The sequence below is a fragment of the Rhea pennata genome, chromosome 13 (genome assembly GCF_028389875.1).
Source record: "Rhea pennata isolate bPtePen1 chromosome 13, bPtePen1.pri, whole genome shotgun sequence".
Classification (NCBI taxonomy): domain Eukaryota; kingdom Metazoa; phylum Chordata; class Aves; order Rheiformes; family Rheidae; genus Rhea; species Rhea pennata.
The window spans coordinates 16,960,160-16,981,404 of record NC_084675.1 but is presented as its reverse complement, the minus strand read 5'-3'; the positions used below and the strand labels follow the sequence as shown (position 1 = coordinate 16,981,404).

Here is a 21,245-nt window from a genome sequence, read left to right as displayed (position 1 = left end):
GGTTCTTTACTCAGGAGAATTCAATTTATCCATTGTTTTAACATTTTTATGCCCTAAGCAAAAGCCACAGTTCTTTTTCTTTAGAATAGATCTGGCAGATTCCAGCCATAGAGTCTGTGGTTTTCGAACTCAAGAAGCTGTAAATTTTATAACTGTGCGCCCTGCGGTCAGAGCTGCTGAGTGTTGTGTCTGAAATCAGGTGGTTGGTGTGTTAAAGGTAGACGTTAAACAGTTCTACTGAGGAACTGGAAATGTTTAAGGAGGTTGTTTGCCAGCTGTAAATTTGGGAGCAAGTGCCAGTTGGCTGAAAAGATACTGGACTGCATCCAGTTAAGTAGACTAGCATTGGAGGTCTTTCCAAATTTGTGGGTCTGATAACTTGGCTGTATATGCAGACTGCAGTTATTGGGTTGTTAAGGATGGGATTTATAATGAATGTTTTAAGTACGATAGAAAACTTTTTATATGCTCATTACTCGGGCAAAATTGCAACTCTGCAATAGCATTGCATTCTTGATGAAAACTTGGTTGAACATTATACATTGTATAACATTCTTCAGCTGAGTGCAAGGGACTTTAAATTATATGCTTTTGTACCCTACAATATTTGGTCTCCAATACTTTTCCTGACTTAGCTGAAATGGGATGATACAGGAGATAGGAGAGAGAGGTACGATACAGCTCTTGCTTTCTGAATGTTCCTCCCTCTTGTGGTCCTCTAGATGGGAAGGGGCTCTAGCTTTGGCTGCTGGCTAGGAACAAGAGGGAAAGTTTCAGACTTTGTCTGTCTTGTGTCTACTGTCCAAGAAGGTGATGCAACCCAACATCTTAAAATGTGGATGGGCCAGCTTGTGTGGTGACCAGGATTTACTCCACAGGCACTCACTCAGAGGTTGCTGGTTTCTTACATCATTATGTGGTTGTTCTCTGAAGTGATGAATATTAACATGTCTTGTTCAACTTCTGAGAGATCTTTTGCTCTCTTTCCTTCCGCTGTGTTGAAGCATCAGGAGAATATTGCTCTAACAGGAATAAAACTGGTTGCCATATTTCTTCTCTCTTCTCATCCTTCCCTCTGTATCCTGTTGTTCAGGTGCATTTGTTTCTTGCCTTTATTATGACAGAGTAAAGAACAGTTAAGTACTACTTTTCAAGTGGGAACAGGCATCCTCTTTGCTACCTGACTTACTAGAAGGCCTGGTAGGATTTCAGCCCGAGCACTTGAAGGAACACAGAGCATCTACTGAAATTGGAAAAGTTCATCCTCAGAGGACCATGAAAGAGACCTAAGTTTGATCATTCATACATTCACAGACCTCTTTCATCACAAGAACAAAATAAAGTTACTTCCTGTATTTGGATAGGCCCCATAAATACTTTCTTTTTTGGGATACAGACAGTTTTCTGGCTGCCTTAGACACTGAGATCTGTGCTAATACCTTGGACTCCTAGGACCTTCCAGTGGTAAATGGCAATTAAAGCATTTTGAGGTCTGGTCTATAAAAAGAAACAGGAGAGATACAAGTTTCTTTTAAAGAATGGTTTTCTAGGGCTTATTAAGTCTTATTAGGGTTGATACACACCATTTTTACTGACACGTGTTCACACATTAGATGTTTGTTGTAAATTGAGAAGGACATAAGAGTGAACACATACTGTTGCTTGTTCTAACATAAAATTGTGCAGCCTTTTTCTGTAGAAACACTAATGTCTTTAAATTCAAGATTCAAAGTCATTGTGGAACAGCTGTTGTAACAGAGTTGGACTTTTTGTCATTGCTTTAAGAATCTGCCCAAGTGTGGCCAATGACACAGACTACAGCACTGCTTGTATAAACCCCCAAACACAGGAGGACAAAGGATCAATCCATAGTTGTACTACCTCCTAAAAATCACAATTCTTGTGGAAGAGACATCTTCCTTCACCTGAAAGGGCTGATGAGTATTGTAACACACTTGCATCAAATAGTGATGAATGGCCAAGGGAAGAAGAGAGTCCTGAAAAAGTGGTAAGTTTTTGAACAGGGCATAGCAAATACAGCATGAAACTGCCTATTAAAGAATGAACATAAAACAAACTATGGGAAACTTTGCAATATGCTCATTACGGAGCACCATGTACTGTAAGCACTGAACATTGTAGAAGCTTTCTGGAACATATAATGTGATCCAAAGATTCAGTGCACACTTGTGCACGGCAGCTTCAACTTGCACAGCGGTCTCAATTCCAATGTTTTCTAATTTCAGAGTGCTTGACCTTAATCTTGTTCTTGTAAATTATTGTGATCTATTTAGATGACTCTTCCATAAAGCAGCTATAGTAACATTATTTCTATCAGGTACATTTACAAGAAATAGAAGTATTTACTAGGAATATTTTAAGGTGTTCATGAAACAAGCTCCTTGCAGTAAAGCATTTAGTCTTGTTTACAGATTTCAATTTACCTAGGCTTAGAAGGTTTTCTAATCTGAATCTTTCAATGACAGGGCACATACTGTCCTTTTCTTTTGAATGTATTCTGTCTTTTGCAGTTCTAAATTCCTATATTCTCAGTTTGGATCATTATCAAGAGTCACTAACTGAAATAAAATATTTGGCTAAGAATGGAATATATAGCATCCGTTTTTCTTTCTTCTAGAAAAGTAAACAGTATGCAGTCCAGACCCTTCATGTGTTCAGCATTACTGAGCTCAAGTTCATGTAAATTTGATCTAAATTTTCACTGTCGTGGGTAATTTCTCTTTTCCAATATGTACATTTTTTGAATATTTTAAAACACTTGGCCACATATTAAAATGTTACTACATTTCTTGGTCATAAAAGACATAAACGTAAGTTTGTTGATGTTTTTTGAAACCTACCTATATAGAGGTCGGTTCTACCTACACGGATGTGCTTGACCACTCAGTTTAGATGCCATGTGACATACCATCTGCCATATTTTATTACTATCTTGAAAGTTAATCGTTACCATAGAGTGGAATCATACCTGTAATGCTAGTGCTTATCAAAAAGCATGTTTAGGAAGTGAGGTTAACTGCACCTGCTCTTTATATTAGTACGACCAGACCAATACTGGTGAAGAAATAAAACTTACTTAATAGAGCTCTATAACTGTAAATTCTTATACTCTATTAAATATGACTCTAAATGTACTTAGCTGCCAGAAATGCTTTCTAAAATAAATACTGTTAAATAGAAATTTTCCCCCAAATTTAGATATGTGTCAGATACATCTTGCATTGATTTTAATTCAGACTTTGGTGGAATGAATACAGTGAACCACAGAAAATTGTTTACATGAAAGCTGCAATTAAATTTACCACTAAAATATTAAATAGTGTAACAGACACTGAGAAAGACCTCCAAGAGCTCAGCTCCTTCAGTTAAGTGACAAAGATTATTACTGTGTTGTTCAACTTCCTTCAGAATGACAGAACTTTTCTCTTTATTCTCCTCCCCCTCCTTTTTTAAACAAAACCCGAATACCCCTCTTTAGATCCTGTTACAAGGCAAAAATCCTGGGATTGCTTGGGAATATACATTTTCCAAAATCACCCACGAGAACAAGACATCTGCCAAAAGACATCATAGCCACTCCTGGGTGACGGTGCAGTCAGCGTGCTCGGCTACCTGTGGCGGGGGTAGGTAACCTCCCACTCCCCAGTCCTCCCCTTTTTCATTTTAAGGACATCTCAAGCATTTCAGCACCTTTAAATTTTACACAAGTCTGTATCAGTAGATACAGGGGATTATACTGAATGCCTGGTCCTTATTTCTTATGTGACAACTTATTATATAAATGAAGTACCTTCACACTTTCTTTAAAGTAAACAAAACTCATCCCCATTTCAATTCATGTGACTTAAGGCAACTCAGTGTTTCTTCTTCAGGTCAAGTGTAGACATATAATATCTTGCTATTGAACTAATGTAGGAATTAAATATGTGCTTTCATGTAGTTGTAATTCGGGGACACAGAAAGATAACAAATAATAAGGACTAAAATGTATCTCTTTGTAGAGAGTAATTGAAGACCAAAATATTATCAAGGCTTTACTGACATTTCCACTCTGATCTTCTCATTGTTTAAGTACAAATATTTGAGTTAAGCCAGGTCAAATTCTGAAATTCTATATAAGCTGAAGATTTCTTAACACTATATTCCTCTACATATTTGCTATGTTCACACTATGTATTTATTTTTCTAAATCCTGGATGTTCTGTCACTGAAAGTAATTCTAAGATTTAATGAAAGCAGAAAACTGGCATGTGGGAAGTCTTGCAAAAGGAACTGAGAATTAAAAAATCATATAAAAAACATATAAAGACAATGGAAACAAAAGTGTTCCCGATTTGGCTTGCTGTGCCCAATGAACCATGGGTGAAGTAAATGATCCATCTCAATTAAAGGATAAATATATAAAATCACTTAATCCCTTAAGGCATTTCTAGCCTTCTATAATCTGTCCTGCTGCTGAGACTAGATAGACACGAGGTACAGGAGCTTCCAGAATTCTGTAGAAGTCTGTAAAGACATAGTGAAAGAGTTGCAACATGTTTTTGCAAACATGTGAGGAAAGCTCTAAGAAAGTACAGCTTGTTTCTGCAAGAAATTAGGATGTGAAATATTAGTAATTTCTGCTGGCGGAAGATTCTCCAAATATGTTGTTTTTAACTAAAATGTTTCATCTGACTTCAATAGTTCTTGTGTTGCAGAGAAGAAAATTAGTCCTAAAAACACATTGCCAAATTAAATTCTGTTTTACTTAAAGTCAGTGGAATTGTACCAAGCACAAGCTTGGGCTTGTTTGATTAAAAATCTTCCTGACTACATTTTCTCTTGCATTTTGAGTAATAATTTATTTTACTATATTTCTTTTTAATACTTCTATAGGACACATTACAGCAAAAGCAATTTGTTTAGAAGATCATCGTACACAAGTTAATTCCTCTTTTTGTGGCCCAAGGATGAAGCCTTTAACTGAAACAAAACTATGCAATACTAATCCCTGCCCAGCATAGTAAGTGCTCTTTATTTTTGTACCTTTTACATGTGCCTTATGTCTGACTTTTTGCAAGGAAAGAAGTGCTCTCTGATAGGTACATAGAGCTGTATAGCCTGCTAGATGAACCCACTTTTATTCTGTAACTTAAAACAGTAATTGTTTTAAAATGTTACTTGTGTAGGCTTTTGCCCAATGATAATAATAGAGGCGGTATTTCTAATGTTGCGAAGCAAGACCTCCTGAGGATTGCTTGCAGCTCTGTCACCGTGCTGGGGTTAGCTATGTGACACTGAGTAAATCTAAGTTACTTAGAGGCCGATTCTGCCACCTTTACTCACCTTGAATCAATAAGACCATTTCCTGAATAAAGTGCTACTCCCCCATGTGGAAGCAAGGCCCCGTGACTCAGATTCCACATACTAGATTAGGCTAAAAGAATTCTGTGAAGTGTAATTATTGATTTTTGGACAAAATTTACCACAGAGGATTATGATACCAGTAAGAAGATTATCTAGGCCAAATAAATTGTCATCAATGCTCCTGGTGCCCGCAAAAATAAATATGGAGCTGTTTCTTATGTTTACAGTCTTATCGTCTAGAAGGCATAAGAAAGGTGAGATGCAAAGGAAGACACTGACATATAGAGAAGTATTTAGAATCCAGCTGGCATAAATCAATAGAGCTCCTTTAAAAACAAGGGAGTCACACTGATCTGTAGAGGCTCTGGTAGAGGTCCTTTGGAAAAAGAAATGTGTATTCATATAGTTAAACACAGTTTGACTTCTAGAACAGTGAATTTTCCTAAGAGATGTGGAAAAATTAAGAGTGGTTCAGTAAGAGACTGAAGTGAAGATAGTCGGAGATGCAGCAGTGGAGCATGGCAGCAGAAGACAAGAACTGGAGGAAAGCTCTTGTCCTGTTACCATCTGCTGTTCTTACACTGCAGTGATAACAGCAATGGGTGGTAAAAGCCATGGCCATGGCTGCTACCATACTTACACAAAAATAGCACATGTAAAAGTTTAACAGGCTTTCCCTCTCTCCCTCAATCCAGGAGAGGATGATGGGGTAAAATGAAAAGACATATATACTGTGCAGTGGCTTTGTTTTTACTTAAAAATCCATAGTTTGCAATATGTTTAACATACTCAAAAACGGTCCGGTAATAGTTTGGAATTTCCTGCAAAATCTAAAGATTACAGCAGAGAACACAAAATCCAAATGGCAAATTATACAGTATGACCACAAAAGGATAGAGATAAGGTTTAAATAATGGCAGCATGTCACATGAGAGCTCCATGTTCCTGCTTCAGCAGTTTCTTTAGATTGCTTTAAGCCACATGATTTTCTGAATACTAATTTTAAGTAATCTTTATAGCCAAACATAATCTGTTTATATGTGACTTATCTTCTGCCAGAAGTATTTTCATCCAGTGGACTCAATACCATGTAGACAGAAATGTAGTTTCTATGATGTTTCCAGGAGACGTTTTCAGTTTGTTACGCTCACCTTCATTTTACGTGGCATTGTGTTGGTATAAAGCTTCACAAACATGATCTTCATTTCTATTTGGTCCATTTAGACCACACATAAAATCTCCATTTCTGTTAACTGGAGGTCCCCATATACTTTGGAGATCCGCTGATATATGTATATCACTGAAAATATCGGAATAGCTATTTTGACATGCAGTGTAATGTTTTTATGCTATATTGCTCTAATAGTCTTGTACTTTACAGCACAACTAATGACTCGAACCCTAAAAAAGTACAAAAACTACAAAAACTGCAATGCCCTCAAACTGCAGAGAAAGTATTCAAGTCACTAATTAAGTATTTTTTAAATCCTCAAAATATATTAAAAGTATGAAGGATCTACATGTGGGACCATGTCTTAAATCAAGAGATTGCCACTGAACCAAATGGAACTAAACCAGATTATCTCTGCTGAGGAATCTGCCAGAAATTTATGGCATGTAATGTCTCCCATAAAACTGAGACTGCCAAACATCAAAAAAATTAGCATTAATAAATACCAGGGAGGAAACAAAGCATGCTTAATAATGAGCAAATAAAGACAAAACAAATGAGTTAGGCATAATAGGCAGGGGCGGGAGGTGAACAGTAGATGGAGATACAAGTGTGTCAGTCTCGAGACATAAAAGCAAAGACTCCAGACTTGTACAGTTCAGTGAGGAATAATCACTGCATAAGAACAAAGACATTAATCTGAGGAGGAACAAAGTTACTATCCTAACAGTACAAACACAGAAAGGCACCAGAACTGCACACTGTTATTGTTGGATTCCGGAGCTGCCAAATCTGGTCATAATTATTTAGATATTTGAGCTAATGAAAGATACTGTTGGATCACAGCCCAGATAATCTTGGAAAATGGCAGTTTCCTAGAGGACACTAAAGCAGGTTTATTGGCCATTACTCTGTGAAGAGGGAGACCTTTTTGATAGTTTTGGTGAGTAAACACTTAAAATGATCGTTTTCAGTTGCTCTATCAATCACAGTCACCAGAAACATCAAGGCAATGTAACTGTAAGTCGTAGCATGGATTAAGATTATACCTTCTTTCCAGAAGTTTGTGTTTCAGTATTCCAAGTATTTATAAATCAGACAAAAAGAGAACTTCTGAAGTGTTCCAGAATTATGTAACTACTGATTTTTTTCACACTAACTTTTCTTTGTCCTAATTGGGGCCCTTTATATTTCCCCAATACTTTCGGCAGTTACTTGAGTTACTAGATTGTGAGTCAAGCTTTCTTCTTTTCCCAAAGGAGTTTTTCCAAGATAGGCTTTTAAAGCATCTTTACAAATTAAAATTACTTCTGATTTCAGACAGATTTGAAAGAATAGGCAAATGGGATGCTACTCATCTTTCACAAACAGAGAAGAAAAAAGGCTTTTCTGTCATTAGAACTATATAGGCAGCTATTCTAGGTGTCAGAGGGCTAATACTGTGAAAAAGCACCAAGTAGGATAGGCCAAGCAGTTGGATTTGAGACAAGGACCTTTTCTGTGAAATAAATTCTGAAAAGTTCATAAAACAACTATTTTAAAATTCTGACCTTAAATTCAGTGCTGGATACTTGAATAGGAGTTCTTATCTTGAGTAATCATTTAGTCATTTATAATTTCCTTTGCTTTCTTCACTTTTGTTTTCCTCTCCAGTTGTTATTTACGATCTTACATTGTAAGCCTGGGAGGACAAAGACACTTTGCTGTATGTTTGCATAGCATTACACAGAGGTTGGGGACCCACCCGGTGCTTCAATAATACAAATACTGAGCAGCTTTTAAGGTTTCGAAACTGAATTTATCCTAAACAGTTGACAATAATTCTTCGGCCTTTAGGTGCTTTTTGTGATAATCATACATGACTGAGGCTTGCCTGTGACTCAAGTGCAGATTGGCCCAATAACTTTTGGCTGGTTATGTTCATATTGGTTTTTTAGATTCTACATCATCTGGCTGCCAGATATATTTGTCTGAGGAGATTTAAATCCTCCAAACACTAATGATAGGGCTGCTGATTTTAGCAAGCCAATTCTTTTTTTGTAAACAGAAGAAAGCTAAGGCATGACATAAATATCACTGGGCAGCACCAGGCTGACATTTGGAGTCATAAACATATGTTCCTCTGTACAAATGCATTTGGTGATACATATTCAGGTAAATTGGCCCTATTCTTTGCCTGCCCTGTCAGCTTTTTCCTTAGCATCTGCATAGGCGAATCTTTCTTCTCCTCCTCCTTTTGAGAGACTGTAACAAGGGAAAAATGTAACAAAGGACAGAACTTGACAAGAACAATCTCATCTGTTTACAGAATTTTGCTCCATATATCTGATTTCTTCTCCTGGAGTATTAGTGCATTTGGATGTCTCTTCAGTAGCTAAAGTGACAGAAGAGATCATCCTATCATTTCTTTAGACAAGATTTTTTTCTTCTCCTGCTTTAGAGATAGCGTTTTCAATTAAAAACATAGACATGGTTAAGAAAGAATGGTGATTTGTTACCAAGATCCTTAGATTTTCTGCCTGTTCTACCACTCTGAATGGCAGTATCACTCTGATCCACATGAAATTACAAATTCCAAGTCAGATTCATTGACAAGTTTGTTCAGGTAGATGAGAACTGTAAATAAGTAATAGCAGTTTTTCCATTTGCATGCTTTATACTTCATCCCTATTAAAATGTTCTATGCTTTGAAGATAGATTATGTAACTTAGGCTTTCTGATTGCTTGAAAAGATATCAGTGTATCAGCAGAGCAAACTAAGCAGAATCACTGAATAAATCGCATTTTGATAGGTGGCTCGCATGCATTGATTTTATAAAGTTAATTGGATTCCTAGTTTCTAATACATATTTTTTTCTTTAAGCTGGTTGGCAGGAGAATGGAGTGCGTGCAGTAAATCTTGTGGAGGAGGGCAGCAAAGTCGTCTCATTCAGTGTGTCCAGAAAAAGGCTTTCCAAAGAGAGGAGGTGGTGGCCCATTCCCTGTGTCCTGTCAGCACCCCTACACAAGTGCAGATGTGCAATACTCAAGACTGCCCCCCAGAATGGACTCCTGGACTGTGGTCTCAGGTAATCTGGAGAAAAACTTACTTTTCATTTTGCTAGCATAATGAAAATATTGCCAAAAATTCTGCTAAAAGAAAGGGAACAGTAAAAATGTTGTAAGGACTAATACTTTGCAAGTGGCTATATTCATGAAAATAGTATGTAAACTGTGTTATATATTTTAACTAGCCTTTATATGTGATCAGACAGCAGGGCTTGCCAGAAGTGGACACATCCATTCCTTTTTAGTACATACAAACAGATTGATTTTTTTTTCTGGTTTCATAGCTTAAGGCTCTATGGATTCTTTAAAACCATGAATCCCTCTCTGAGATTAATTCCCACAGCAGTATTAACTTTTTTTAGAGATGAAAGGCAGTCAAGGATTGAAGAATCATTTCGGCTAGATTTGCATATTAATGTACATGCATTTTTTGAATTATGGGCTGATGAAGTTATGATTTACATGTACAATAATCACTTCTGTACTTTAGCCTTTGTTAAGAGTGTAACTGTTCTCCTAGAAGCAGAGTAGCACTGCAGTTTGCTGCTCTCTCAGGAGCCTAAGAGAGTAGCCATGGCTCCTAGGCAGATTCCTGCATGTACACTGCCTCCTTCACAACCATATGAAAGGCCTGACAATCTACGGACCTTAGTTAAAACACACACACACACACACACACACACACACTTAAACGAAACTCGTTTCTGCTCTTTCTTTCACTGTTATTGATGCTGGTGTGAACTGCTAACATAAGGATAAATGAAGTACTAGCAAATCTGTAGATTAGATACCCAAGAATGTACCTATATTAAAAGGGCTGTGTAACTTTTGAGTTTTTCCATCTTCATTTAATGAGATTCAAGGTGGATTTAAATGCACTGTAAAATCTATTACTCCTGTGCACACTTTTTGGTAGTTACTCTCTAAGTGTTCAAGAAGAGCTTGACCAAAGCATTCGCAATCAAGAAGTGCAGACTACCTCTCGAGAGGTGTACCCTGTCATGTACTACAACAGACAAGTAACTACTCAATAGTCCATAATAATAGAGTTTTAACACTCAATCCTTCCAGTGTATGTGAAGGAGTTCTTACCACAGCATTGAGATTTTTAAAAAAACAGAGATGACTAGATACTTAAAAGGGAAGAACACAGTCTTCAAACACATGCATACTTCCAAACTTTCCTTTATAATACTAAGTTTGCATTTTTCTCCTCTTTAGGAGATACATGTCTCAAGTTGGTGACAAGCCTACTGACCAATTTATCAAAGCTTTTAAGACTTCAATTGAAAGCTGCCATGTCACAGACTCAAAGAAGTTAAAAGAAAAAAAATGCAAAATACTCAGTCTCTCTTCACAAGTCAGAGAGAGAGTCATTTTAAATGTAAAGGGTTTTTTTGTTTGTTTAGAGGAAAGATTATAAATCATAGATTTTCAGCAAACAGATATTTCTGTTGCAACCCCAGTACAACTCTGCTTTCATTAAATCTCTTTAAAAACATTTATGCTTCAATATGTATAGTGGTAGCATACAATTCTGCATTTGGAATGTGCCTGTTAATTATTATTAAGAACAACTGAAAGAGGGTACAACGCAGCAGAAAGCCAGCAGCATTATCTCCAGGCCATTTATTTCCCTATTTCACCAGAAATGACTTATTAATGTATTTTGTTGTTTGCTAAGGCAATGAAAAATATAGATTATGTTTTAAACTGAACCACAGTTCAGCAATGCCTACTTATTCCCTGGTGACTTGTCCTAAGCTTCGGTTGTAACCTTGGCAATTAACGTATCTTTGGTCAAACATCTTAACTGTTGTCTCTATCAGAGTCTGCCTTGTAGTGAGATACATATGGTGAAAGAGTCCTGTAAAGATTCCCTGAGTAGTTTTCTCTGCATCTATCTCATCCCTCTAGAGCCAGGTGAAGACAAAATAACAAACAGCTGAGAATATCTTTTGTGAGAGATTTCTGAGATGGGAGGTTAGGACCAGCTTTCAACTATGTTGTCCAGGGAAAAAAGCATTTTGCTCACAACTCCAGCTTCCCTCATCTACAGAAGAGGGTTATACATGTGGGCTATAAAAGCTGACAGTCTACACAAAGAAAGCACTTAGAACAATGTTTGAAAAGAAGTGGCATATAAATGTTATTTTACTACATACATATACCAATAGAATTTCAAGTTTGCTTGTATCATACTAGCAGCTACATAGCACATTATCTTTGTTTTCTATGCTCTGCTGTAAAATACAAAAAAATTCCGATTTTTATTTCCTCTAGCTCAAATGATATTTCTTTCCATCACAGTGCTCCAAGACTTGTGGGAGAGGTGTTAAGAAACGGGATGTCTACTGCAAAAGTACCAGTCCTCCTAAGCAGAAAATCTTGCCTGAGAGCATGTGCAGCAGAGACCAGAAACCTGAATCCCAGCAGACCTGCGTGCTAGGACGATGCCCCAAAAATGACCGGCTCCAGTGGGTGGTTTCTTCTTGGAGTGAGGTAAAGTGATGCTGTTACATGATTGACTCTGTTCCTTTGCAAGACTTGAGAACATTGACTCAGGACATTCACAAACCTCACAGAAGAAAAAAAACAACTGAGCTCTACTTGAAAATCCATTGTTTTAGGCAACTGCCTATAAAAAACCACAGCTCTACATATCAAGATGTAGTTATAAGTACCCTGATGTCCTTTTATTTTCCTCAACTTCAACTGGCTGGGATCCATATTTCAGTTTACAGATTATACATGGTCTTTGTGTTTTCAGTTGTATAATGCTTTTTAAACATTTTGTACTTTGTTTTTGCAGTGCTCAGCCTCTTGTGGCCCAGGCATGCAAAAGCGAGAACTGAAATGTGGTGAGAAAAGCATCCATGGAAAATTGATCACCTTTCCTCAGAGAAGATGTAGAAATATCAAGAAACCAAGTATAGATCTGGAAGGAGCTTGCAACAATGGGCCCTGTCCATTGCACACCTTTTATAACATGATGTCTGGCTGGTATTCCTCACCCTGGCAGCAGGTAGGAATGAGTAGCTTTCTTGCCTCTCCCTCCCTGCCCTGACTAACACTGTATCTCCAGCAGTAATTGCACGTCCCGTCCTCCTGGCTTGAGGAGCTTAAAAAAGGCACAAGTTTCTTCTACACAGTAGTTCAAATAGCATCCCCTAGAGCTCTGCATTACAGAGCACTGAAGAACTAAACAACTGCAATGGGGCTGTTGATGCAGACAATCTAGCCACCGTAATGAGAAGATGAGGTTGCAATTTTGGTCTTGGACACACCAAACTTAGAGGAACTACGGTGTTACATGCCAAAGAATGGACACTAGCTGGGTTGGCATAAACAGCTGGAGTGGCAAAAACTACTGTAGTGGTGTCTTTAGGGCCATATGAGTCTGAGCTATCTAGATTAAAGCTAGCTTCAGCCTATCTAAATGTCCTGCAATCAAACGTCTGATTGTACTGAGGAGATATCCACAAGGCTAACAGTCCACAGGTGTCTCCTGCACATAATCATTCCCTAAGGAAGGTCACATCACTCAGACATTGAAGCTTAATGCAGCTGGTCCATATTCACCATGTATTTTGGTGCAGTTCATTTCTTTATCCTGGAACTGAAGAATGTCACCTAAAAATGTTATTTGTACTCCCAAGGCACTACATTGCATGCTCATTTTCCAACTCTTCCTTCTCAGACTTCTTCAAACTGCACTGTGATTGAACTATTACATATCTATATGCACAATGTACATGAGCATCCGCACAGATTGTCTGGAATTCCCTAAATACTATGATTAATTATGGGATCAGTCTGTATTTGTTTCTACATTCTTGCAAACAAGCTTCTGTATTTCTGGGACTTGTCTACTTCATGAGTCACAAATCAATGACACACACACTCATTCAGTAACATTTACGTGAAACAATGTATGCCTAACAATTGCAATCAGATGAAAATGATCACATTTATCTTAAAGACAACTTTTCATGAAACACATACAAGTAAAAACCTTATTCACTTTAAAATACTTCATACATCTTCCTGCAAATACATAGTGTTTTTCCCTAGGTACTGTCATTATTATGGTTCTCACAGGAGTTTTATCTCTGTTCAGACAGCAGGATTGGGCCCAGAGGCTCAGACTTCAAAAGAAATCTGTGCAGACAATCAGGAACAGGTTTTCTAAAATGTGCGGCTCATGTCTAGGTATCAAAGTAAGGAACCGTATTTTCAGCTGACTCCTTAAATAATCAAACTTTCTGAAGAGTTCAACATGGGGAACAGATGCACAGATCTTCGAAAAGCTGGGCCTGTTGGGGATTGCGGAGCATCAGCACATCTGATCCTGACCTCTCTTTCTTTGAAAGTCTCATCCAAAGCCCTTGAATGTTTCTCCTTTGGATTTTGTGAGCTCTGAGAGATTCTCTATAATGAAACATGGCTTTTCATGTTTTCCTCTTGGCAGTGTACAGTAACATGTGGAGGAGGAGTGCAAATGCGGAGTGTACAGTGCCTGCGCCAAGGGAGACCAGCTTCTGGGTGCTTGCCCCATCAGAAACCTGCAATCCTGAGAGCTTGCAATACAAACTTCTGCCCAGCCCCTGTCAAAAGAGGTAAACCCCAGCTCTACATGCCACAGGAGGGTTCATTGCTTAGAGCCCTGTATCCAGCAAAAATCACCTTGTTCAGTTATACTCACTGGAGATTCATGTGTGCAGGAACATGCCAAATATTAATCTCCCCCAAACTTTCCAGCTTTACTGACACTAATACTAAAGCAGCTCTCTTCTCAAAGAGAGCTCTCTTAAAACATGCATGACAGTATAACTGACACAGACAGGAAAGTATTTTTAAAACAGAGTTATGTTCAAAAAAAAGGGGGGGGGGGGGATGTTAAAGGAAGCTTTGCCTTTTGGGTTTGACCTGCATCTGACCTATATCTTTTGACGATCTTGTTGAATCACATCAAAACATCCTATCCTGGTACTGATTAAATAATTAAAAACAGTGACTTTTGAACGGAGCAATGAGAACATGCCATTTATTTTCAGTATTTTGATGTCCAGTCAAGGTTCAGATTACACCTATCTTTTCCCCAGTGTCCAAAAATGCTTTGTCTAGGATGTAGTTGCTCTTCCCTCTGCTCCTGATCAAGTGTTATGACATGTGCAGTCAGGGAACACAGAATTAAGGTCTACTTGCACCTGTATATCTCCAGTGTCCCTCTCCATCTCTTTAGCAAGTTTTCTGATTTGAGAGGAGTAAGAAGAGCAAAAGGCCGTTTGTCTCTCTGGATGGCAGAATGGGAATTCTCTGAACCACCACAGGAAAAGGGCATTTGCCCTCCCATGTATTTGTGTACAAGCTGGCTACAATTTGTGCTTCCTTCTTAATGGAGGAAAAAAGCTCACGGAGGCCCAGGTTAGTCCCATGTAACTCCAGGTACCCAAACATGCTGAAGCACTTCACGCGTTATTAACTTTCATATATATACATACTTCACCTTATGCTGTCTTGTTACCATTTTTAAAGCAGGGAGCTGAAAGTAACATTTATAAAACTCAGGCAGGACTGCAAGAGAAAAGTGGTAACAGAGCTGAGATCAAAGATCAAACTCTGGCCCTGCATCCTGTAATTTAAAATTAGCCAACCTCCCCTCTCATCTGTACTATTTCAAGACATTGTGCCTAGAAACCCTGTAAAACTCAGTAATACCTTAATGTAGCCCTCTCACTACATCAACTCAAGACACACATAGAATCAAACTTTTATCTAGGAACCTAAACCCAAACTGCTCCTCTCAGTCAGCTGTAACTCAGCTAGACTGAATATTTAGATGAAATGGTCCTAAAAGGGAAAAGTAAGCAGTGTCACTGTTTTTATAAGTAATTAAATAATCCTAATAGTTAAAATGCTAAATAACTTTTTTAGAAGTTCTGCTGTACTTCAGAATTTCTGTATTGCATCCTTTTTCTTGTCAGGATATAGCAAACACTATTCTTTCACCCCAGCCTCCTTCTGCCATATTTCATATCTGGAGTAATATCTGTTACTAATGTTGGACTTGGCCTGTTTCGCTCTCTCCTCACATCTGCAGGAGCCCTTTCTTCTTTACTATAATTGGGTCATCAGGCTCTAGAGATCAATTAGCTCTTTGCTGTTCTCTAACTTTCTGTCTAAACCAGCAAAAGAGAGAGGGAACCAGCTGTGCTGGAATCACATCGAAGCAAATCAGTCTCTATTATCAGCCATGCAGCTTCAGTTCAGTGATCACAGACAAGAAATTAATGTTTCAGGGCAAGTTTACACACTTCCCTAGACAAGTTGGGTCATTTCCATCCCTCTCTTACATGCAGTTACGGTCACCATAACCCCTAGCCAGCAAATCTAACTGCTTGAAATGCATCAAAATTAACATAAAAATAATTGCATAAATGGCAATAAGGAGCTGAAGGACTGATCTAGATTCACTGAAGTCAGTGGGAGTCTTTCTGTTGATTTCAATGGCCTTTAGATAAGTCTCAAGAGTAAAGTTTTTGACCATACCTCTGTAATGTTAGCATTGTATGCTGATCTTCAAATGGGACATAAAGATTGATTAGCATAGCCTCTTCACTGCTTATATATATATATATATATATATATATATATATATATATATATATATATTTTTTTTTTTTAAGTCATAGGTAACTTTGGAAAATTCACCCTCAAATGGCAAGTGAGCTTTTTGTCTGATTTTTACTTATTTAAGGTTTTAGACAGGCTATTTAAGGTTTTAACAGGCTTTCTTCACCTAGTGCTTTGCATGGTTTTCATGTGGTGTCTGCTTTGAGCACCATGGCAAATTCTTTTTGATGGACAGTAGATCAAATTATGGTAACTGTGGTGCTCAACTACCAGTTTCACTCTTACTGACACTCAAGTAAGAATAGAAATGTCACATTGTTGAGAGGGAAAGCTGCAGTTTGAGGCTCCTAGTTCATGAAGAACCATTTAAGGACAATATTTTCTTTATATAGGATTAGTATTTACAGGGAGGAATATATGTTCTAAAAAAAAATGAGGAATAAAATGACATCTCTTTTCTGATTTTTTTTCCATAAAAATACGTATGAGAGTGATAAAGGTATTTAAAAAAAAAATTGCCTTTGCCACCTTAAAAAAAGGAATCATCAGAACACCAAAAAGTGGTGAATGATCAAAAGAACTTCATTTAAGGAAGACTGAGATAACTGCTGATCTGTAGAAAATTAAGTAAGTTCTCTGTGCTGTGTGAGGCAGCATTTATCTTCTGTGTCTCAGTGTGGCTCATCAGAGAATGCAAACAACACTGGCTCCATGTAAATTCCTTTCATTGACCATGTAAACAGTAGTTCTCAGGGCTGAACAGAATCTTTTCCCATGCTCATAGGAGATTTCAGTCTAGCTATAAATTTTGCTAAATCTCATTTAAATGTCTTACTGCTCTCTCAGACATTGTGAATTTGTTTATAAATCATCTGTATGAATCATCACTCTGCTCTTTTAAAGAAACATAAAGCATCCACTACATACATAACTCGAGAAAGGCACAGCTATGAAGTATTTTCAAACCTACTGGACTGTGAGCATAAACGATCTGTACATAAGTGAAATAAGATCTTAATTGAAAAGTCTGATTTGCTTAGTTTTGTAATTAAAAGCTGTGCTTTTCGAAGTAAACACTATCAGCTTGTCTCTTTTTGCCATTACAACCGATTAAGATTTCACCAACATAGCACAGTCAAAGTCCTAAAAGCCTGATTCATGACACCTAACTGAAGTGTCTGAATTAGAAGCGAGATTGCTTGGGTTCCCTGTGTAGTCCAATGGAGAGAAATATGAGTCTCTGGCAAGTGCTGGAATATGAACACTTACTTAGCAAAGCATTTTGTGTGCGCTGAGTCCATGCATTCAGGTTTCCATACATATGCTAAAAGCTGACACTTGTCTGAGGCTCAAGTAAACTTTGTGCAATGTTTATATTTATTTACAAGCACTGGAGCAGGTTCCTTTCTGCAAATATTTGTCTTTAGAACAAAATTTATAATCAGCAGTGAGACCAAGGATGACTTTATCCACTCATTAGTGGGCTAATCCCTATTTCTTCCTATTTTCCTGAACTTTAAAGTGATGTGCCCTTAGTTCTTTGACGTCTGTAGTCTCTGATACTATTGTATTAGCTCTATTGTCTCTATCAAAATAACTTAAGAAATTAAAAATAAACTAGTAATTTTGCAATAAAACATAGGTCATACTGCCTTGTCTTTGAATTGAATATTTTTAACATTATGAATGCATACAAGTGTACGGAAGTATTGCCTGGTAGAACTGCTGAAACACTGTCTTAACACATTGCTTGGATTTCTCTCCTTCAGATGATCCTTCTTGTGTGGATTTCTTCACGTGGTGTCATCTGGTACCCCAGCATGGTGTCTGTAACCACAAATTCTATGGCAAGCAATGTTGTAAATCATGCACGAAGAAGAACTGATAGCAAAATGTTATCATCTGAACCCTTCAGTGACAGGAGTCTCCTCTTCAATTTATGTTGGAATTAACTTTGCTTTGAGGCAGGACATGGTGCCACATAAACCACTGATAGAAGAGACATAGTTTCTAAGGGAATGTCTGAGGTACAGTAATTGGTGGATAAATGTTGGAAAAGGAATGTTTCTTTTTTTCTTTACTTGCTGACCTCACTAAAGTACAGGGTACTAGGGATCACTTGAACACTGAGACTCAAGGGGCTGTTCTTCTTTCTTTAAAAGTGTCATTTTGCACTGTCATATGTTATGAGGAAGAAATTAAAACAAGGAAGGCTGGCTAATATATAAGAAAGCAAAGCAAAGGCAATTGGGAGTTGCAGGAGTAAAGTTACAGCGTGGCAGCATGACAGATGGCGCTACCGAAAGTGTTTCCTTTCGTATTTTTTATGATAATATCCTCCTGGAGTAAGGAAGCTGTTTACTGCCACTTTTACAGGAAAGACATTCAAATGGCTGTTGTTTGGAGAATGCGATGTCACACGTGTGACCACAAGAAGTAAATGGTGCACTACGAAGATATATGGTGCTTTTCTATTATACTTGCTGCTGGAAAAGCAAGTTTTGCATCATGCTAATGTTTTTATTGTTTTGAAGAATTCACTTTCTGCTTTGTGTAGAAACTCAGAGGTGGTTAACTAGCAACTTGAAATGTATTCCTAGAAATATTCAGCATTTGAACATTGGAACTTTCAATAATGTTTCTGTGTGCTACAAGTAAAATAGAATTTCACATTTCAACTAACTAAAGACACTCAGATTTATTGAGCTCGGTGGTTATGTTTTCAACTTTCTAAGCTCATTAGATAAAACATTAAAATTTAAACTTGATATTTTAAAGTAGTTTTTTCTCAGAAGCTAGGTTGTTTGAATGCCAAGATACTGAAGAATGTCTTCTTTTTAATCTCAAATCTCTCTTAAAATTCTGATTCATCAGTTACCCAAAGGGAAATACCAAGAATATGACAGTCCATTAATTCATGACAAACTTCTCTAAATAGTTATTTATTCATATAGGTGATATGAAAAAAAAAAAAGAAAAAGAATGATTTGCTCTCACCAAATAAAGTTAAATCTATTTTTTATACATTTTCAAAATACTTTTAGAATCCACATGCAAACAAAATAAATGTTATAAACACAATGATAATTGTAACCATGCAGTATCAAGATGTTAGGTGACACTATGTATCAAATAGTACCAGTTAAAAAGTTTCTTCATTGAAGAAACCCAACCTATTTGCCAAAACCGGTCTGAGACGGAGCTATGTCCTACTGTAATTTTCTGGGGAGCAGCTATGAGGGACATATTTATCTAATTCCACTAAATCCCACACATTCTTTTGATGAATGTAGCCCAGTTTTACTGTTTTTTAAAGTATCATTTCAGTGAAAGATTAGCCAGCTCAGCACTAATGCCAGACAGTGGTCAGTTAAAATTAGCAGTTCCTTTTGCAACAATTTAAATGAAAAACATGCATCTTCTGATACTTTTAAGGAATGATGATTGAAAACATATCTCAGCCTACAGGCTCTGTCTCGATACTGGACACTGTATAACTATAACCTTTTTCTAGGAAAACTACATTTTTTTGTTTTGTTTTTATAATTGTGTTCTTTTTATTATTTGATGTAAAATAATTAATTTATTAATGCATAGCTTTTCCTTTATATTTCTTTGCTCACTTAAGTGACAACAAATGAAAAGAGAAAATGCTAATGTCACAAAGTATGAGTTATGGTGTAAAAAAAAAAAAACCCAAAATATAAGTGTAATATTTAATTATTTTATAAGCTTTGTAATAAATACACTAACGATTTCATTGTATTTGGAATTGTAAAATTCATGAATAAAATATGGAGGTTATAAGTAAATATCAAGTAATAGAAGTAGTATATGCATTTGTTTGCATCTGTGTTGATACCCATAGTATGTTCAAGTAAAATATCCTGTTTTCTTCTGCTGTGTAACTGTCAAACGTCTGTGACTCTGAACCTACCCAAATTCTACAGAGCGGCAGCAACAAAAGCTCCTCACAAAAAAAGGCCGTCTTTTGGGCAGTGGAAACACAGATACCACAGCTAAGTGTGACCTCTCTGCCCATGCATGCCCTTGCCATTCAAGTTTTGTAATGGGTTAATATTGGTGGGGAACCCTCAAAACAGTGGATTTGAGTGTCAACAAGCCATTACGATGAATGAGGTGGAGGTCATTCCTTAAAGGCGCTTCAAGTCCGTCATATGGACTAAGGTCATGTGAAACTTCTCTACTTTTGAAGGTCCCATTATACTGGTAAGTGTGGAATGCTCTGCTGGTTATTCAACAGAATAAATATATTGTAGTTGCATTTTAAGATCATAAGATGTTTCTCATTTGAATGGCTGCCATACCATTGAGCTGGTTTGAGCTGAACCCATTTCAGGCACAAAAAGGCAAAATGACCACAACTTACGGTTTTATAATAATATAAAAATTAAAAAACACAAAAGTACAGTTACTTCAGTTTCTGCAAGATAAAACTGACCTAGCTGATCTGTCTGTCCAAAGACACTGGGAAGCTCTGTACCACAGAACCAGCATGACTGCCCCCTGTACATATTTATCTGCAAGGTGCTTTGCAAGATAAGAAGCCTCTTTCAACAAAGCACTAGGTTTTACAGCCTCTTTCATCTGCCCAGGGAGACTTATTTTTTTCTAAAAGTGACTCAGATTAGAAGTTTCCATGCCATTCCACCATATAGACTGGTAGAGACTACATCTCTTCACTGGATCATTTTATATACACTAACATACTCACCACTTGTCCATTTATTCACCTTCACGCAGTTCTCTCTGGAAACAGCAGGCTCCATGGAGTATTGCTGACAGGCAGTACGGCGTGTACGTCTGATGTCCACTACTATCTAGTAGGCAATAGTAAACAACAGATCAGTCTGCTCCTGAATGACGCTCAGCAAATGTTCTATTGAACATGAGTTGTTGGACTAGTGATTTAAATAATTAATATGGCTGTACAAGAATTCAGGCTCTAAACTACTTTGTGTTCTGGTCTAGAATTTTGGAATTAAAATGAGCCTGACAGTTG

General features: G+C 37.3%; 1 protein-coding gene and 1 long non-coding RNA gene across 4 annotated transcripts in view; one reads left to right on the top strand and one right to left on the bottom strand.

Annotated features, from left to right (window-relative positions):
* Positions 1-20,264, top strand: part of ADAMTS18 (ADAM metallopeptidase with thrombospondin type 1 motif 18) — a 79,199-nt gene extending 58,935 nt beyond the window's left edge. For all 3 annotated transcript variants that reach the window (XM_062586239.1, XM_062586238.1, XM_062586237.1), the window contains 7 exons: positions 3,500-3,644; positions 4,897-5,023; positions 9,402-9,606; positions 11,897-12,088; positions 12,399-12,611; positions 14,058-14,205; positions 17,992-20,264. In XM_062586239.1, coding sequence (XP_062442223.1) covers positions 3,500-3,644; positions 4,897-5,023; positions 9,402-9,606; positions 11,897-12,088; positions 12,399-12,611; positions 14,058-14,205; positions 17,992-18,107 — 1,146 coding nt within the window. In that variant the 3' untranslated portion in view covers positions 18,108-20,264. The remainder of the gene's footprint in view (positions 1-3,499; positions 3,645-4,896; positions 5,024-9,401; positions 9,607-11,896; positions 12,089-12,398; positions 12,612-14,057; positions 14,206-17,991) is intronic.
* LOC134146068 (uncharacterized) overlaps positions 1-21,245 on the bottom strand; it is a 149,444-nt gene that overhangs the window by 18,573 nt on the left and 109,626 nt on the right. The window contains exon 3 of the long non-coding RNA XR_009959772.1: positions 20,958-21,063. This is a non-coding gene — a long non-coding RNA (uncharacterized LOC134146068). The remainder of the gene's footprint in view (positions 1-20,957; positions 21,064-21,245) is intronic.